The sequence below is a fragment of the Chrysoperla carnea genome, chromosome 1 (genome assembly GCF_905475395.1).
Source record: "Chrysoperla carnea chromosome 1, inChrCarn1.1, whole genome shotgun sequence".
NCBI lineage: Eukaryota > Metazoa > Arthropoda > Insecta > Neuroptera > Chrysopidae > Chrysoperla > Chrysoperla carnea.
Window position 1 is genome coordinate 53943149 of NC_058337.1, and position 17016 is coordinate 53960164.

The following is a 17016-nucleotide window of genomic DNA, read 5'->3' on the forward strand; positions in this document are numbered from 1 at the left end:
TACATTTTTTCGGGACACTATGTATTTATTTTTTAAATTTTCACATTATCGGACTAGCCATTTTAAACCACTCATCAAACATACTTTTTTCTAACTTTGATCAAAATAAAATATTATTTTCAACAAAGTTAAAAACGCTTGTATACGCAACTGTATATTTTTCGGCTTACTTGGGTCGTGTGCCAGTTGTGTTTTGTACTCCGATTTATAGTTTTCGAGTACGATAGGTAATAAAAATGTGATATTTTAGACGTCACGTCGCTCGAGCGTTAAATTTAAAGAGACCGTGATGAATTTGTTTGCCTTCATTATGCACTCACGGTCTAAAACGACTAGTTGCGTGTATAAGCGGACTAGCAAATTAATAATAAAGCTTATTCTCATTTAATCAATTAGTTAACGGGTCATATACATTCACTTAGTCAACGGGTCTCTTAACAATCCGTATAATCTTTATTTAAACGCACTATATAACAAGTTCGATTTTAATTTATTGTTCTATGTCGTAGTTATTCGTAAAAAAGGACACCTCACAAAACAAATAGAAAACAATTATTGAACGGGATAATTATTTAACATTTTGTAGTTATAGACAACCTGAATAGATATAACAATCCAAAACAGATTCAGCGAAAAATAGTTAGGTACATTTAAAATTATTTTTTCAATTGTTTTGTATGGGGTCTTTAAAAAATAAGGATCACAGAATAACATTTTTATACATTAAATTTGAAAATATGTATATGTTTAGCTAAATTTGGGTATATTGGAATAGTTAGTGGAATTAAACTAATTAAATATTATGTTTGAATATTTTTCAAGGAAAATCAAAGTTTACTTTTTATTATAATTCTAATATAATAGGTATTCACATTCGCCATTTTGTATTTTCAAAATCAAATTTTTTAAAAAGCTATTTCTACTTTATAATTAACAAATAAAAATAAGAAGTAAAAATTTTTTTATCACAATTATTTCGCAAATAATAAGAAAGAAATGTCATTAGTTTTTTTAATCTTTCGTATAGTTCAGTGAAAAAAAATATATAAACGTTTGAAACGATCCAAAAATTTAAATCGTTCCATATCATTATGTAGATTGATTATATATCATTTTTAATAGTTTTAAATTTTAGGAATGGCAAAAAATAGCGTTTGAGAACATTCACCATCTAAATATTTTGGTTTTACTATGACAATTAAATAAAATGGCATCTATATATCGATGTTATGCTGCGAATTTTCGCTCAGTTAGAGATTATGAAATCAGAAATGAAACATTAATACTGAAGGTTCGGTGTAGAACACTGTAGGATTGTATGTGTATCTAATAGCTCGTATCTGATTTTTAAAGTAAGTCTTTAGGTAGTTTCACTCGATCATTTTGAACATTTCTTGAGAGCGTAGTCATATAGACAGGCATTCAGATAGTTTTCACACCTTTTTTACTAAATGCATTTGTAAAACGAGAGGACTAAGACAGAGAGGGCTAATAGTATGCTTAACTTGCTGAAATGAGGTAAATAATGAAAACAAAAACCAACAAAGATGGTATACTATAAGTTAATCATTATTATATTTTAATATTAATTGTATAAATTTATCATTAGACAATCGCGGCACAAACCAAGTAACCAAGTTTATCAATGCTTGCCGTATATTAGTCGATGATTTATCTCATAACCCATGCTTAATAGATTTTACCTAGGTTTTTTTGGTAATATATCAAATATCAAAGGAAATGCATTTTGAGGCGATCTACGCTCTAGTAAATGTTTAGAATGAAATAGAATTATTCCTTTTAATAATATAATAATCATCTTTGTAAAAGTGATAAGACGGTATCAGTATATTAATGTAAAAAAATATTATAATTTTCTTCCATGAAGCGTCATGAAAGTTTTAATTAAATAAGTTTTTCTCGAAGTTTAAATTTGGACAAACTTATTTTGAAAATCAAACATAAATGTTGGTTTAACTTTATAATGAATCGATTAACCTATAATTTATTTAAGTCGTAAACTTTCAAAATCCATATTTAACACAAGAACAGCCTCGTATAAAAATTTCTTATCACTTACACTATAACGATTATCACCATGAATTTGACGTAATGGATCAGATAACGGGGCACCATCAATTAATGCTCCGTTCACACCAACACACTGTGAGAATACAGTTAAACGTTCCTCTTTTTTTAAACCAATTGGTACATAAAATTCACTATTACTAGTTACTTTACTATTGGTGTTATAAAATTTAGTGCTATCATTACTTTCTACAAAACCAGATGTTGTTGTGGTTGTTGTTTGATTTGTAAATGAATTACGACGCGATGATAATGTTGGGGTGGTTGAGCTACTATAAGATGTAGTTTCAGGAGATGTCATACGAGATTCCCCTGCTTCTAGAGCACGTTCAACTTCTGGTAAACTTTGCTGTTGACTTTGTAGCAATGGAGATGATTTGTAGTTGTTTGTTACATAATGGCGACTACGCAATAAATGGCACAACTGAAAAAAAAAACTATATTTTACTTTTAAAGTGAAAAAAAAAATGTTTTAAAATAATTAAGTTTTGTTTTCTACTAAAATAAACTAGGTTTATTAGCACGAATTCTTAGTAATAATAATAATAATTATTATTAAAATTTATTTTATTTGACTCGAAAACTTATCAAATTGTTTGTTTTCACTTGTTTTTTTTTTTTTTTTTTTTTTTTTTTTTTTTAAATTAAATTTAAGAATCAGCATAGTTACAGTTAGAGACTAATCTTACACGTTCTCACTCTTTCATATATTTCAAACCTACTTTTGACTAAATATGGTGACATTAATCACAATTTGTTACGAATAAGGTGTCTTTAGGATATGCTAGCTTATACTATCCAGAAAATGGGTGTCCTATATGTAATAGTTATTAAATTGTTTTAATATTCTTAATTATTTTTGTAAAAATATTTGGCATCAATTTAGCGAACAACTCTGTAGAAATATAAATGAAAAAAATTCATAATTTACCTCACAAATTCCATCTAATACTTGTTGAGTTTCTTGCATTCGCTCGCGTTTTTGTTGTTCAGTTAATTGCTCATTATTGTCTTGAACATTGTTGCTGACGATAGAATTGTTGCTGACATCCTTGTTACTATTGTTGTTGTTATAATTATAATTAAATGATTTTAACAATACTTTATGATATTGTGCTAATTTTAGTTGACATAATGCCATTACATTATGTGCATGATTTAGTTCGACACGAAGTACTTCCGGATCCTAAAAAATATATTTCATAATTTTTTAAAGAAAGTTTGTATGTGAGAGTTTTTTTAGAAACTTTCTATGTAGTAGAGTTGATAATCAAGTTAGTTCATTTGAAAATATTCAAGCCCATTAGCCTAGAAAATTAAGTGAATAATAAAATTTTTTCAGAATTTAATTTGAATTAATTTTGCCAATGATAATATTTGCGATTAACTTTATAATTTCAGATATATTGAGGCAAATTTATAATTGTTTTTGATTCCTTTCTCACTGCATAGCGAATTACTGATTGGAAATACGATATTAAATCTTCTGTGAATAAGCTATAATTTTATAACTTACGTGTAATGTAAACCCTTCAACTATTGATGTATCCGTCGAGGCCGCTGCATCGGTCGTTCGTCTTGTTATAGCTGGAGCACTACTCGTAGCCGCATTCAAACGTAACGATTGATTTTGTAGTTTGGATAAACGTTTTCCAAGAATTTTCTTTTGATTATTACGATTTAATGAGTTTGTGTTGGTGATATTTAAAGCGTTTGGAGATGGAGTTGACGATGATAATGATAAAGAGGAAACAGATCTTTTATTAAGAAGATTACTACTATTCATTGACACGGTGCTGTTATTCGATGAAGCTGATGAAAGATTCTGAACATGATTTACCATTGTAGGTGGATTGCGCTCCTAAAATACATCCCAAATTATTTTTTTTTCTATTGAAAACTTAATAGTAAAACGAAAACAAAAAAATCTAAACATCCCTGTACGAAACGAAAGTTGTGTATGAGTATACATTTAAATTTGTGAAGTTCGGGAAATTTCATTTAAACTGAGTCAAGATGTTAGATATACTAAATATTGTCGGGCGCGATGCCCATTTTGTAATTACGATACAGGCGATAAACAATATTTAAATAAGTATATGCAGAAACCAACGCTGTAATGTGTATTTTAGAAATATTTTGATGAAAATCAGATTAGGGCCTCTATATAGGGAGCAAATTTTTTCGTAGCTTGAACTTTATATATTAAAAATCCACGGAAACTAGCTGTTTGCAAAATTTTCAACCTAAACCTCAATCCTATTTGTGGAGTCTTATTCAAAAAAACAGATCTTATTCAGTTAAAACAAGTTTGTTATCATTCCGTAAAATGTAAAATCAAAACCAAGGACAGATTATCTTTAATGTTTTGTGAACTTACCTGTGGATTTCGTAAATGTAGTGCATAATTTATAATATACATAATGTCGGTTATTGTCGGATATCGCATCAAATATGTCAAACAATATGTGTAGTCAGAATTTAATACTGCAAAAAAATGTCTATTTAATAATATACATTTATTGAGTGTCTCAGCATACCTGAAAGTGGAAAATGACAGCATGAAACGGGGGAATTTCTTTTTCAAACATTTCGAAGATTATAAGATTAATTGTAAGCACAATCATATAAATTGTAGAAAAGATGATGATCCTCATCTGATGATGAAGTGAGTGATTTATGGACTATCATACTAGATTGTAAGGAAAGAGGTTATATTTCTGAAAAAATATAACTGAAGTTGAAGCCCTGCAATAAAATTAATTGTAGCGTTGTTATGTGAAATCTAAATATTTACAAAATTATTTTTCGTCATTTTCCACGCGTGGTATTCGGAGACCTGATATTTCATATTAAAAATTATAAATTCTTGAAAGAAAACTTACTTAGGAAAGTGCTTTTTAGCAGGAAAATCTGGAAGGATGTAACAGGAAAATACAATAAGGAAATAAAAATTTTGAATCAATACTTACATTGACTTCGAATTGTAATTAACATGGAAACCACAACATAATTAATAAAATCAAATGATTTGCCTTCGGCAAATATTGCATCCCACAGTACTAATAAGTCTTGCAATGGAAATTCCCTACCAAACAATAAACGCAACCATCGACTGAAAATATAAAATAATTTTTCATACTTGAAAATTAAACATAAATGTGTTATAGTTAAAAAATAGTTAAAACATATTTACATCAAGTAAAAAAATTTAAATAAAGTGATAGTCTAATCATGATCGAATTTAGCGAGTATCAAATTTGTACACATTTTTAATTTATAATTAGAAAAACTTACATTCCAAATAATGAGAATGAGATGTCTAATGTTTGTAAATGTTCACATAATTCAGGATCAGCATGCTTTAATATAAAATCCCGTATATACTTTAATCTAGATAATATTTCATTTTCTGGTCGGGGTACATTCTACGAAAAAAATCAGAATAATGAACTAATCATAAAAAATTATATGTTTAATCATTCATTACTTTTGAGCCAGAAATAATATTTGATGGAAAATAACCAGTATTTGTTGGTTCCATATCTTTAATATTATAGCAAAATTCAATTCCATTCATTATACTTTCAAATAAAGCGCTAAAAATTGAAAAAATTATTGTTATTATATTAATTATTTTTGTCTATGTGTAAATGGCGCCTTTAGAAAGGAAAGTTTGTTCTAGGACAGTCTAAATTTAAAGTATAAGTAACTCAAAGGATTACAAAGGATTATGATCAAAGGAAAATCAAGAGAACAACTTAAAAAAAAAAATTTTTTTAATTTTTTTTTTTTTTTTTTTTTTTTCAAATATGTTCTAAGCTTTGAGCTTTATTGGAAACATTTCTCACCATTAGCAAAATATATTACCTTAGGTGTTTCGGTAATATAGAAGGCATACATTTTGGTCATTTCTACCAAAATCGATTTTGTCTAAATTTATAGAATACGTTTGAAAAGAATGGAATGGAGCTATCCAACATCAAAAATGTTGGCCAGTTAGTATAAAATAAAATAGGTAAGTTTGAAATAACTAGAGAAAGAAAGTTTTTATAAAAATATTAACCAATGAAATATTTTTTCGAAAATAAAATAGAGTAACTCGATAAAATGTGAACTTGATAAAATTTGTGAAAATTTTTCAGAATTAACTTTTTTTTTAAATATTGTTAATGTGACTATCTACGATTTATTTCAACGATGACATTTGGAAAAACCAGTTTATTCATTATCTTTCCAATTTTTTTTAGTGGGGTTTTTTTTGTGGTATACCTCGGCCTTCTGCCAATTTCACACAGATTAATTCACAAATAACTGAGCTAAAACTTTATCAAATGTAACACTGTGGGATCGATTGATAGTTTGGGGCATGTGAGCCTCATAAAAAAGCCGCACTGTGCAACTGTATATGACCTACGATGAACATTCGGGATTTTAAAGAAAACATGGGCAGTATTAATAAATAAAGTAAACTTACAATCCATCTTCTTCTAAGTAATCTGGATTTAACATTTCTTGAATTAATATTCTGTAAAATAAAGTTAATATTCAAATCACGTGTTCTATAAATGATTAAAATAATATGTAAGTTGGAGAAATTTTCGGTAATTTCAACTGAATTATTTAATTCGTATATAAAACGTATTTAAAACATTATTCTGAAACTAACCTTAAAATTCCATGTTCCTTAGTATGTAACATCGCTTGTTGATCACAGTGTATGACAAATAAAAGTGGTGCTAAGATTTCATGCATACCTTGTCGATAGCACATTAACGGATGTACTCGAGCGTAAATAAATAAAATATCAACCATTATATTTTGTATACTTTCTTTACGGAAAAATTCGATACCGGGGAAAGTACGATCAACATCTTGACGAATCACTCCTCGTAATTCCTTATCACAAAAATGCTGATACCAAATGCTCTGTAAAAATTTGCCATTTATTAATATTCAAGTAGAGAAAAATAAGAGTTAACACAACAAAACTTTCTTGACTTAAGAATACTTAAAATTTAAAGTCTACCCCAAATCCTATACAAATATTTTTTATTCTAAATACGTATTTCAACTACAAATTAAACACCGTAAGTTCGAATCAATTAATCGTACGTGTTATTCATCGTTAATTCTGATATTATTTAGTGTATCATCAAACTAATTTCTACTAAAGTTGATTACATTATGATGGAAATTAGAATTTATAGTATAAAAATTTGAATTGGCGAGGTTTTTAATTGAAATACTTAAAGTTATCATTTATTAGCTATGATAATTTATCATTCCATTAATAATTAACCTCACCGTTTGTTAAAACCCAAAACTTTGGAAATTTCGTTTTTTTTCGATTTTTTTTTCCATAAAACCATGGCGGAAGATTACTTTTAGAACACGAGGAGTTAAGTTGAAATTGAAGGGTAAAATTTCTCGGAATTTGCCTTAGTTTTCGAGATTTCCAGGATGAAAAACGGCCAAAGAGGTTGACTCAAATATTTTTCATTTATAAAAGATAATAAAACACTATTAAAAGTAACACTATTAATTATGAATTATGGAAATAATACCGAAACCGTAATCAAACCATCTAATTGTCTAATTTATAAATAATATAATGCAATCTATGTATTTAAGTTGATTTTCACAAATCCTTGTAAACAACTTTATGTTTAATGCTACAGGGAACTAGCAAAACGCAAATGCTTGGAAATTCATACGGATTTATGACAAAATTTTTGACACGAAGTTCTAAAACTCGTACCTTTGTATTCTGTGATAAAGGATCATCATTCTGTTCATCACTTTTTCGTGGATCTGCAGTCATTTGAACTTTTAATTTCTGATAATGATCTCGAGTATTTCGTACATGTGTAATCCATTCGTTTGAATTCTCCGACAAGACTTCTAACATAACACGCCAAGAGACACTGCGAAATCGTGATGCACGTAACATACCATTTTGAGCTTTTATACGCAAACTTTTAATATTTTCATTATCAAACAGTTGTGACCATTCGTTTCTGAAAAGAAGCAAAGCTTATTCATTTCGGTATTTAAATTAGATGAAAATTACACGTACTCATATTTCTGTATCGCACTATACTTTTCTTCAGTATGGAATTTTTCATAATTTGATGATGAATCATTATCTACATCTAAACGAAAAATTGAAAATATATTAAAAACAGGTTTTCTTGAAGAAAAATAATTTTAATACCATCAAATTGTGAATCTACAATCATATTAGACATGTTTTGATAATAGAATTAATGCTTGCAAATTAATTATCAACAAATAACATAATTAATTAATTGCGTTACTTTTAATTATATTTTTATCAAATTGTCAAAATTATCAACAATCCATCAGTCATGTCATTTGTCAAAGGATTTCTAACTGAATGTCATTTTATTTTTACAGAGATTTGACTTACCGGCTTAACAAATAGTTCACGTGACAATTAGTCATTTAGTAGAGACATCTATCTCTGATTGAAAGAGATTTCGTCTTTATATGTTCTAATTCACTTGCAGTTTTAAGAAAAATTATTTTCTGCTTTACTTGCTTATCCGTGAGTTTACGTTTTCTAGAAGTATCAGTTGGTATTTCAACCACAGATGACTGAAGCATATACAAATAACCGTGCCAATAACCGATTTCGAAGTTTCTAAGTGAATTAACTGGGAATGGGGTGATTTTATAAATCCATTTTGCAGCCCTTAGAATAGTATTTAATGAGTTTTGGAAACTTACTCATTTCTTCTATCCGTCTTCCGCCTTCTTTCGCCAAAATATCATGAATTTTTACGGTTTGTAAGGCTTTGCGCACATCTACAGTCGTTTCAAATGAAGCTACAGAGTTGAAAATCTGTGCAGTCCAGACTGTAGGTTGAGCTAGCTCCACGGTGAGGAAGGTGCCTTTTTGGGTGTCCTACTCAGCATAGGACACCATATTCCCTTTTTATGTGGAAATATCATATTTTTTCACGTAATTCTACAGCCCCACCATTTGAGGAAAGAGTTAGATGCTTAAAAATGTATGTGAGAATTGAGTTAATGTTAAGGAAGTGCTTTTTGGCCGTGATGATTCTCCGCTTCCTTTCCACCCTTAATTGTAAATAAGTCGTGTGCTCGAAAATATGAAATGCCAAAAATCTTATTTCAATAAAAAGTATCTAATAGTAACAAGAAGATTCTAATGATAGGGAAATATGAACTTACTGATGAAGCTTGGCTACATGCGAGTTTCTTATTCAACCCAAGTTGGTCGTTAGGTTTTGATTTTTCACTTCATTTTCTTTCTTATTTAAATCGCAAAAGACCTACTTCATACTCAATATTAAAATCCCTATATCTTCAGTCTAAGTCGTATACTATTTTAGAAATTTCATTTAAAGTTAAAAGTGAGAGTCCAGAAGAGATGTATGGTTGGGAAACTTAATATCATATAATTCCAACTGATTACTTGTAAGGTTCCGCGAAGATTTAAAATATTGTATAGAATCTTTTTAATTAAACATCATAGAAAAACAATATATGGACCATGATGAATATAGTAGAATTTTGAATTGGAAATTGAAAAGTTTTTGCAAACGTTGCATTACGTGAACTTGTGAAAAGAAAAAGTTGATACGTTGATGATTGAAGATCATTCTTTTGATAATTTAATGAGTCAAGGATAATGATAGACAACAACCCACACATTTATTATCGATAATAATGCATTCATTATTTTCATTAAAATTTAATCTAATTATACAGGATGTTTAAATAATATTTGTACACCGTCTTTAAACCATGCGAAGAAGAGTGTATAATTAATACCTCACAGAAAGAAAAAATATAACAATCCCCGTACGAAATCAGTATTCGGACACGCCATCGATCACAAATTTCACTATGAATTACTATATTACGAACGAACACGAGTGATCCTACTAAAAAAAGCGACAATGCGGTGTGTGTTTTACGTTCTGGAACAGCGGTATATAGAACATCATCTGCTAAACGGTATTTTGAAACAAATCACAACAACGTTAGTCAAAAAAGCGAACCAGAGCAAATATAATTAATTGCAAGTGCAATGAAAAACAGAAATAAACAGTCGAAGTCTATGATTAAATATGTTGGTAAAACTTGTCAGGTGAGCGCGACAAGTTACTCGGCTGCAGATGTAATTGCTTGGCAAATTAAACCTTTCAAAAAGGAAAAAAATTTGAAGGAAGTCTGTTTAGCATGCGCGCTCTCACTTTTTGACGATTTAGATAAAAAAGACAAGATAATTTAGCGCATTAAAGATACTCCTTTATCTAGAAACACAATAAAAGAAAGCATTTTAAAACTGACCGGAAATTTAACAGATCAACAAAAAATTATTTGATGCCACGTCTATGGCCTCATTAAACAATTCTTTAAAGAAAATGGCACATTGAAACTTAAAAGTGTCCGCCACCTATGGTTTACGTGAGACTGGATAACAGTTACCATTGGCTCAACGCTAAATAATGACATGTTTTTGAGTTATTCGACTTTCAAGTTGAGATGTTTCATGACATCAAATTCATTTTTTATACAAAAGCGTACACATATGTATTATGTTTAGCCTAACAATTTTTCTTCTAAAAGACGGATATCTTTCGGAAGCTTTCGAAAAGACTTCATATGCTAATAGGAATTAAGGCTATCACACCACAGAGTTTGCTATTTGCGAAATTTAGTTTTTTAACAAGAATATAACGTCTTTAAATCAACGATTTTAAAGTTTTAGATTTATGGTCATTTAAAAGAAATCAAGCGGTAGAAAAGTGACAATGGCTGTCTGCAAGAACTTCGGAATGGGTTCCAGGAAGAAATATAGTTTTCTATGTGTAAATCCAGATTATAAACTTTGTGTACTAAATTTCATCCCAATCAGTGCAGTCGTTTCAGCATGATTGAGGAACAAACATTGAAACTTACAAATGGCATAAGAATAATCTTTTAATATAAACACACATAACACTTTTGACTAGATTTTGTTCGAGCGAAACTGTAGCTTCCTGAGAATTAAGCATTTTCAATGGTAATTACATAGGTAAAGAAAATAATTTTAAATATAAATTTGTTTTTAGCGACCAACTAGAAATAGATGAAAATAACAGTACCTATACTATGCAGGTTAATTAGATTGAAATATATTTTAAATGATATTTTAGCTGAGACATCAAAAATTTCTTTGTTTATACCTATAGGGTGAACTATAATGTACATTACATTAAATTTAAACAAATTAATTAAAAACGCACTAAAATTCATTTGATTTAGCAAATTTTAATCTTTTTCACATGTACATCAGCGGTAAAGTTGAGTGTGGTCCCCTTACTGATTTTTTTGAATTGAACTTTATGCCAATATTTTAATAAAATGATGTTTTATTAACCTTTTTTATTTATATTTTGCGTAAGTCTAATACTAAAAAGTGTAAAAATTTCGTCGAAGAAGACTTAGTTCTACTAACTTCTTCTACTTTCTTATTTCTCTTTCTGCTCAAAAATGGGAATCATCTAATCGTAAGGATTCAATTGTTTAAATATATGTGGGTAGATAGGTATATGAAATTCTAGATACTCTGGTGATTGTAGATAGTAGTCGTTTGTCGTTGATAGGAATAATGAAGCAAAACACAGTAAGTCTTCTTTAACAAACACTAATAAGAAGGTGTAAAGTTGTTGGAAGGAAGCATGAAACTATAGCTTAAAAACCACTAGACAATAATACAAGCGAGATATACATTATATACCTATTTTATACAGAATGTATCCTGGAGTTTAGCCAATGATGAATATAGTAATAATTCTTTAGTATAAGTAAGACACTGTTTTCATTTAGATCAGAGGTTCTCAAACTTACCTCGTCTACCACCCACTTCGAGAATCATTATTAGAGTCCACAAAGCGTGCTATATCAGTCTTTTCCAATTACATTTATCGTATACAAATTGGCCTTACCGCCGCCCTGTAGGCCTCTAGCGCCCATTAGGTGGCGTTATCGCCCACTTTGAGAAATACTGATTAAAATAATAAAAAATGTGTTCAACAACAAGTTAACATACTATTTTTACCTCTATACAGATGGATAGTCTCAAAACTCCCGCAGTTACTGTAGAGGATGATCGAAGACAAAGAGTATTTTCTCGATTATTGCCATTTTGTTAAGAGGTTTCCCCTTCCGAATAGAAAAATTAGGTCCAAGAAAACACAAAAATCGAGTTAAATTAACAATTGGAGTAGTAATTTTTAAGATAGCGTCTGAAATATTGTATGAATAGCTTTTTTTCGGAGCGATTGAGTAGATATTTCGAACAATACTCATCTAATAGTCAAATGTTTATTTAAGAAATATGATATATCAAAAAGTTGGATTTTCTTGCGTATTTGTTATAAACGCCGAGGTTTTATATCACATACATTAAGGCATTCCAAATTCTGGTCGCAGGTTGTAAACTATTTTTCTTGATCCCCTAGTCCCAAGGACGATCTACTCGGCCACATGTAACTCCGAAAAGAGTGTTTTTTGTGGCCTGCTAGATTGTTGCTATACTATCTAGCCGCAATAATTCAAGCCACAAATCACCCTACCCGAAGTTAGATCTGACTCGAATGTGGCTGAGAACTCTAGGATATTTTTAATTAAATTTCGATTTTTGACTCAATTTCCTATACAATTTTTTAAATATATTATGAATACGTATTTCGACTACCATGTAGTCAATAGCATTCGTTAGTTAATTGTAATTACTCTTAAAGTGTATGTTACTCATTGCTAATTTGGTGCAGACCGTCACCAAAAAATATTTAACATTAAATACAAAGGCAAAAATCATATTTCCGGCAAAAATCTAAAAGTTTTTGGTGTAAATTTAAACTAATTACACGCTGTACATATAATATCTTAGCATGATTATACATATGGCATACACAGATGTTAGTACTAAACGTAATTTACTACCTAACTGGTTGATTCATACAAAAAAAGAGCGTTACAAATTATAATCTCTTGTTAACTAATGCCGGGCTAGGCGAAGAAATCGAGTTTAGGCCAGTATACCTGAACATTAAACATTAAAAATAGTATCGTGCTATCCCTGACAAATAAATATCTTATTATTATCAAAGTTAAACTTTATACATGATACCATAAAAAACGCGAAATAAAATTTGTTTACCTGCATACAGGTATTGGCAAAAAAACCAGACTTGGTCCAATATCTGACCTTGTAGGTTTGTGTGAGGTTTGTATCCCAAGGTTTGAAACGAGGTTATAATTCGATGTTAATACAAAATTGAACCATTCTTGGCTTCCAAGCTTGGCCTAATGCCCAAATATATCCACCTAGACTTGTCGTCGTATCTACTTTATAATGCCCAAATGCTTTTTTGTCATCTAGGTTTAATATACACGTCTGTGCTACACACTCTTATTTTGTCTTGAGTGTAATAATACGGGGATTTTTTTTATGAAAATTTACCCTGTAAATGTATTGATTGTAATCCTTGATTGTAATGGCGTTTTAATTTTTATATTCCTGATAAAAAGTGGCCGATTTTGTTTTAAGTTTTTTTTTTTAACTTAAGAAGGTTAATTAATCTGAATGATTTGCAGCTGACTTCAATGAAAATTCATCAAACTTGTAGCTAGGTACTTGTATTAATAGGGTGGGGAGTTTAACTTAAACAATTGAAAAACTTGATGTACGATAAATACAATTTCTCTAAACCTAACTCTTTTAACCTGTGAATGATTCATAGGTAGGTATCTGAGTACCCCAGGGCGTTATAATTTTTCTGTTATTCGTAGAGTTTTTGACATGTATGTAGTAGTTGCCACTAAATGGATCTTGATGCCGCCCTAGGCTCGGTTTGATATGCTGCCCTTTCGGCCGCCATTTATTTGGTTTTCAAAAATTTTCGAAAGTAGAATTAGTCATTTTTTCAAAATTTTTCACGAGACCACTGGTTGAAGCTACTCGTAAATTTTCAACTGCTTATTTTTTATAGTCTTGGAAAAAATGGACACCAGAGTTTTGTTATAATTTGCTCCCTCACGGGTAAACAATGATATTTACGAAAAATTGTTCCAAACAAAGTTCGAATTGCTCCTGAATTGGTTCGCATTTGAAATTTTCGAAAATTTTGCCGCCACTAATATTGTGCTGCCCTAGGCCCGGGCCTCACGGGCTTAAGACTAAATTTAGCACTGAATAACTCGTTTTGTTGGACAGTTGCAAGTCATTTACATTTACAAATTATGTGACTAACAGTCCTTAAATTCATTTAATTAACCATTCTGGAACTTTCAGGACCCTTTACGAACATTCTGTTTAGTGTAAAGTCTATTTATGCACCAATTTCTCTTTTTAATAGCTACATCTCCGAACCTCTCGATATCCTGCAGCTCTAAATCTAAGCCCATTTCATCAATGGTTGGTTGTGTAACATGAATTGTATGGCCTTACCATATAACTGATATTTTACAGATATTTTTTGTTGCCGGTTTCTGTAGTGCCGTTAGTAACGAGGCAGTTTAATAGAAAAATTTCTCCGTGTAGTTGCAAGTGTGCTATTAGGATGTCTACCGTAAACGACAAACTATAACTAGGATTATGATAGGTGCATGTGCATAGTTATACACATGACATGTAGAATGAGACGTTCGCGTTGGTTGGTTCTAAATAGCCGCAAGTGTTAGGTCAGCTTTAATTATAATATATGTCATATTACAATATTATTGTATAGCAAATGTTTGAAAATAAAATATTATTATTACGGGAACGAAAGAGACAGAAAACGAAAATCACGTTGAAAAGAAAATCAATGGCTTCCTTTTTGGAATCTAAACTATAGGATATTTGCCAAATATCATTTTAATTATTTTTTGTAGATTTCTCTGTATGGTATTGAGTTTTCAAATTAAGATTTTAGTACCGTGGCAAAATTTAAACTACCTAATGTTATTATATTAATAATCAAACACATGTTGTTGTTATCTTCAAACTATACGTTTCTCAGAGGATGTTGCTTATATTTTTTTCAGATTGCGCTTGTAGAAAATGTTAATTATATCGAGTCACTTGTACCAAATTGTAGCCAAATCGTACTATTCTAATAGTGTTCTTCTTACCCCAATGTGATATGCTATTTTTTACGCTTAATAATATTTTATGATGTTATTATACACCGTGTTCTCTTATTGACTGCATAAATCCAGTTTACCAAAATATTTTCCAAATTTGGATCTGAAGCCTAATTTGGGAGATACGGGTATGACAAAAATTGATAAATTAGTTTATTCACTGACTATCATTCGATAACTAAATAACATTCAACTAAGGAAGGGATTTAAAAAAAAGTAAAGCCACAATGGGTGTGGTTTGATTGTTTTTACTAATAATCTAATGTTAATTAATTATAAAAATATAAAAAGTGGGATAATTTGACTAAATCCAATTAAATCATTTTGTACTTTAAAAAAAATCTCTTCTTTAGTTGAATATTATTAAATGAAATTTACTAAGGTCTACTGATTATCATTGGCTACTTGTTATAGAATGATAGTCAGTGAATGAACAAATTTATCAATTTTTGTTGTATCCCGTATCTCGCAAACTAGGCGTCAGATCCAAATTTGGAAAATATTTTTGTTGTTGTTCTTGATGAGCTTATTTTGGTTGGCTGGATTTCTGCGGCCAATAACAGAACACGGCGTATAAGCTGATTATACTTTAAGCCTCAAATTTTACCACTCAGTACATTCAATTGAAAAAAGTGTGACATCACTATAAAGCACATAAAAAACAAGGATATTCGAATGCTTTTCGTTCTTGTATAAATAAAAGTTTCCGAGGTATGGTACATTAAAAAATGTATTAAATGTTTAAAATTGAAGTCGACAATAACGTTTAATAATGGAAAAATTGAATATTATTTAGAAAAAACATAATATTCCTAAAAATATCTTCCAAATAAGCTATGGTACCCGGAAGTAGTATGATAATTCACGGAGCTATGTATATACGAAACTAAATTGCTAATAAGTTTTTTCGGAGATAAAATGTTCATTCAATGAGCCATAGCTCGAAAGAATTATTTTTACAGGAATGAAAAACAATCGAATCAAATTTATTTATGTATTCTATGACCTTTCTATAGTCGGATCACAATTTTTTGATTGAACGTATACGATTCAATCTCAGCCAATTTTGGTGATAGAGCCGTAATATGCAGAATTATGCCTTTTTTTAAGTTTGAAGATACCTAAGTGATTCCTTTTAACTTTTTTCAGCTAATTTATACCTTAAAGAAAAATTTTTTTTATTTCTTCTAATTTACGGGAGAACAACTTTGACATTACTGAAATACCTATAATTTATTATTTTACATCTATCTCAAACCTTTTACTATCTCAAAATCAGTATTTCCAATACTAGTAATTGTTTTCCTTTTAATTTTATTCAAATTTTTATTTTAAGAAAGTTCGTAATTAATTTTTTTAATTTCTCATCGTGTAACCATTTTATTATACCTTGTATATATGTAATATATATTATATACTAAGTTTAGTCCCAAGTTTGTAACGCCTAAAAATATTGATGCCACGAACAAAATTTTGGTGTAGGTCATAAAATCACCAAATTAGTCCATTTTTGGCTATCCGCCTGTCTCCCCATCTATCCGTCTGCCGGCCTGTAATCACGATAAATCAAAAACTAAAAGAGATACCAAGAAAGAAATTTTTATAGCGTGCTGAGGACGTAAAAATAGAGGTGAAATTCGTAAATGAGCAACATAGGTCAATTGGGTCTTGAGTGCGTAGGACCCATCTTGTATGTCCTTTCGAAAAGCGGAACAAAATTCTAGAAAATTTTCGAAATCCCAATAATAGTTGGTTTTC

General features: G+C 29.8%; 1 protein-coding gene across 1 annotated transcript; it reads right to left on the minus strand.

Annotated features, from left to right (window-relative positions):
• Positions 1-1915: 1915 nt before the first annotated feature.
• Positions 1916-8445, minus strand: LOC123302293 (TBC1 domain family member 5). Its single transcript, XM_044885168.1, has 12 exons — positions 8306-8445; positions 8168-8243; positions 7850-8108; positions 6758-7017; positions 6566-6616; positions 5579-5687; positions 5386-5516; positions 5061-5203; positions 4469-4575; positions 3605-3949; positions 3020-3274; positions 1916-2512 (listed from the first exon to the last, which is right to left on the minus strand). The coding sequence occupies exons 1-12, from the start codon at positions 8337-8339 to the stop codon at positions 2006-2008; spliced, it is 2277 nt and encodes a 758-aa protein (XP_044741103.1). The 5' UTR covers positions 8340-8445; the 3' UTR covers positions 1916-2005.
• Positions 8446-17016: the final 8571 nt, after the last annotated feature.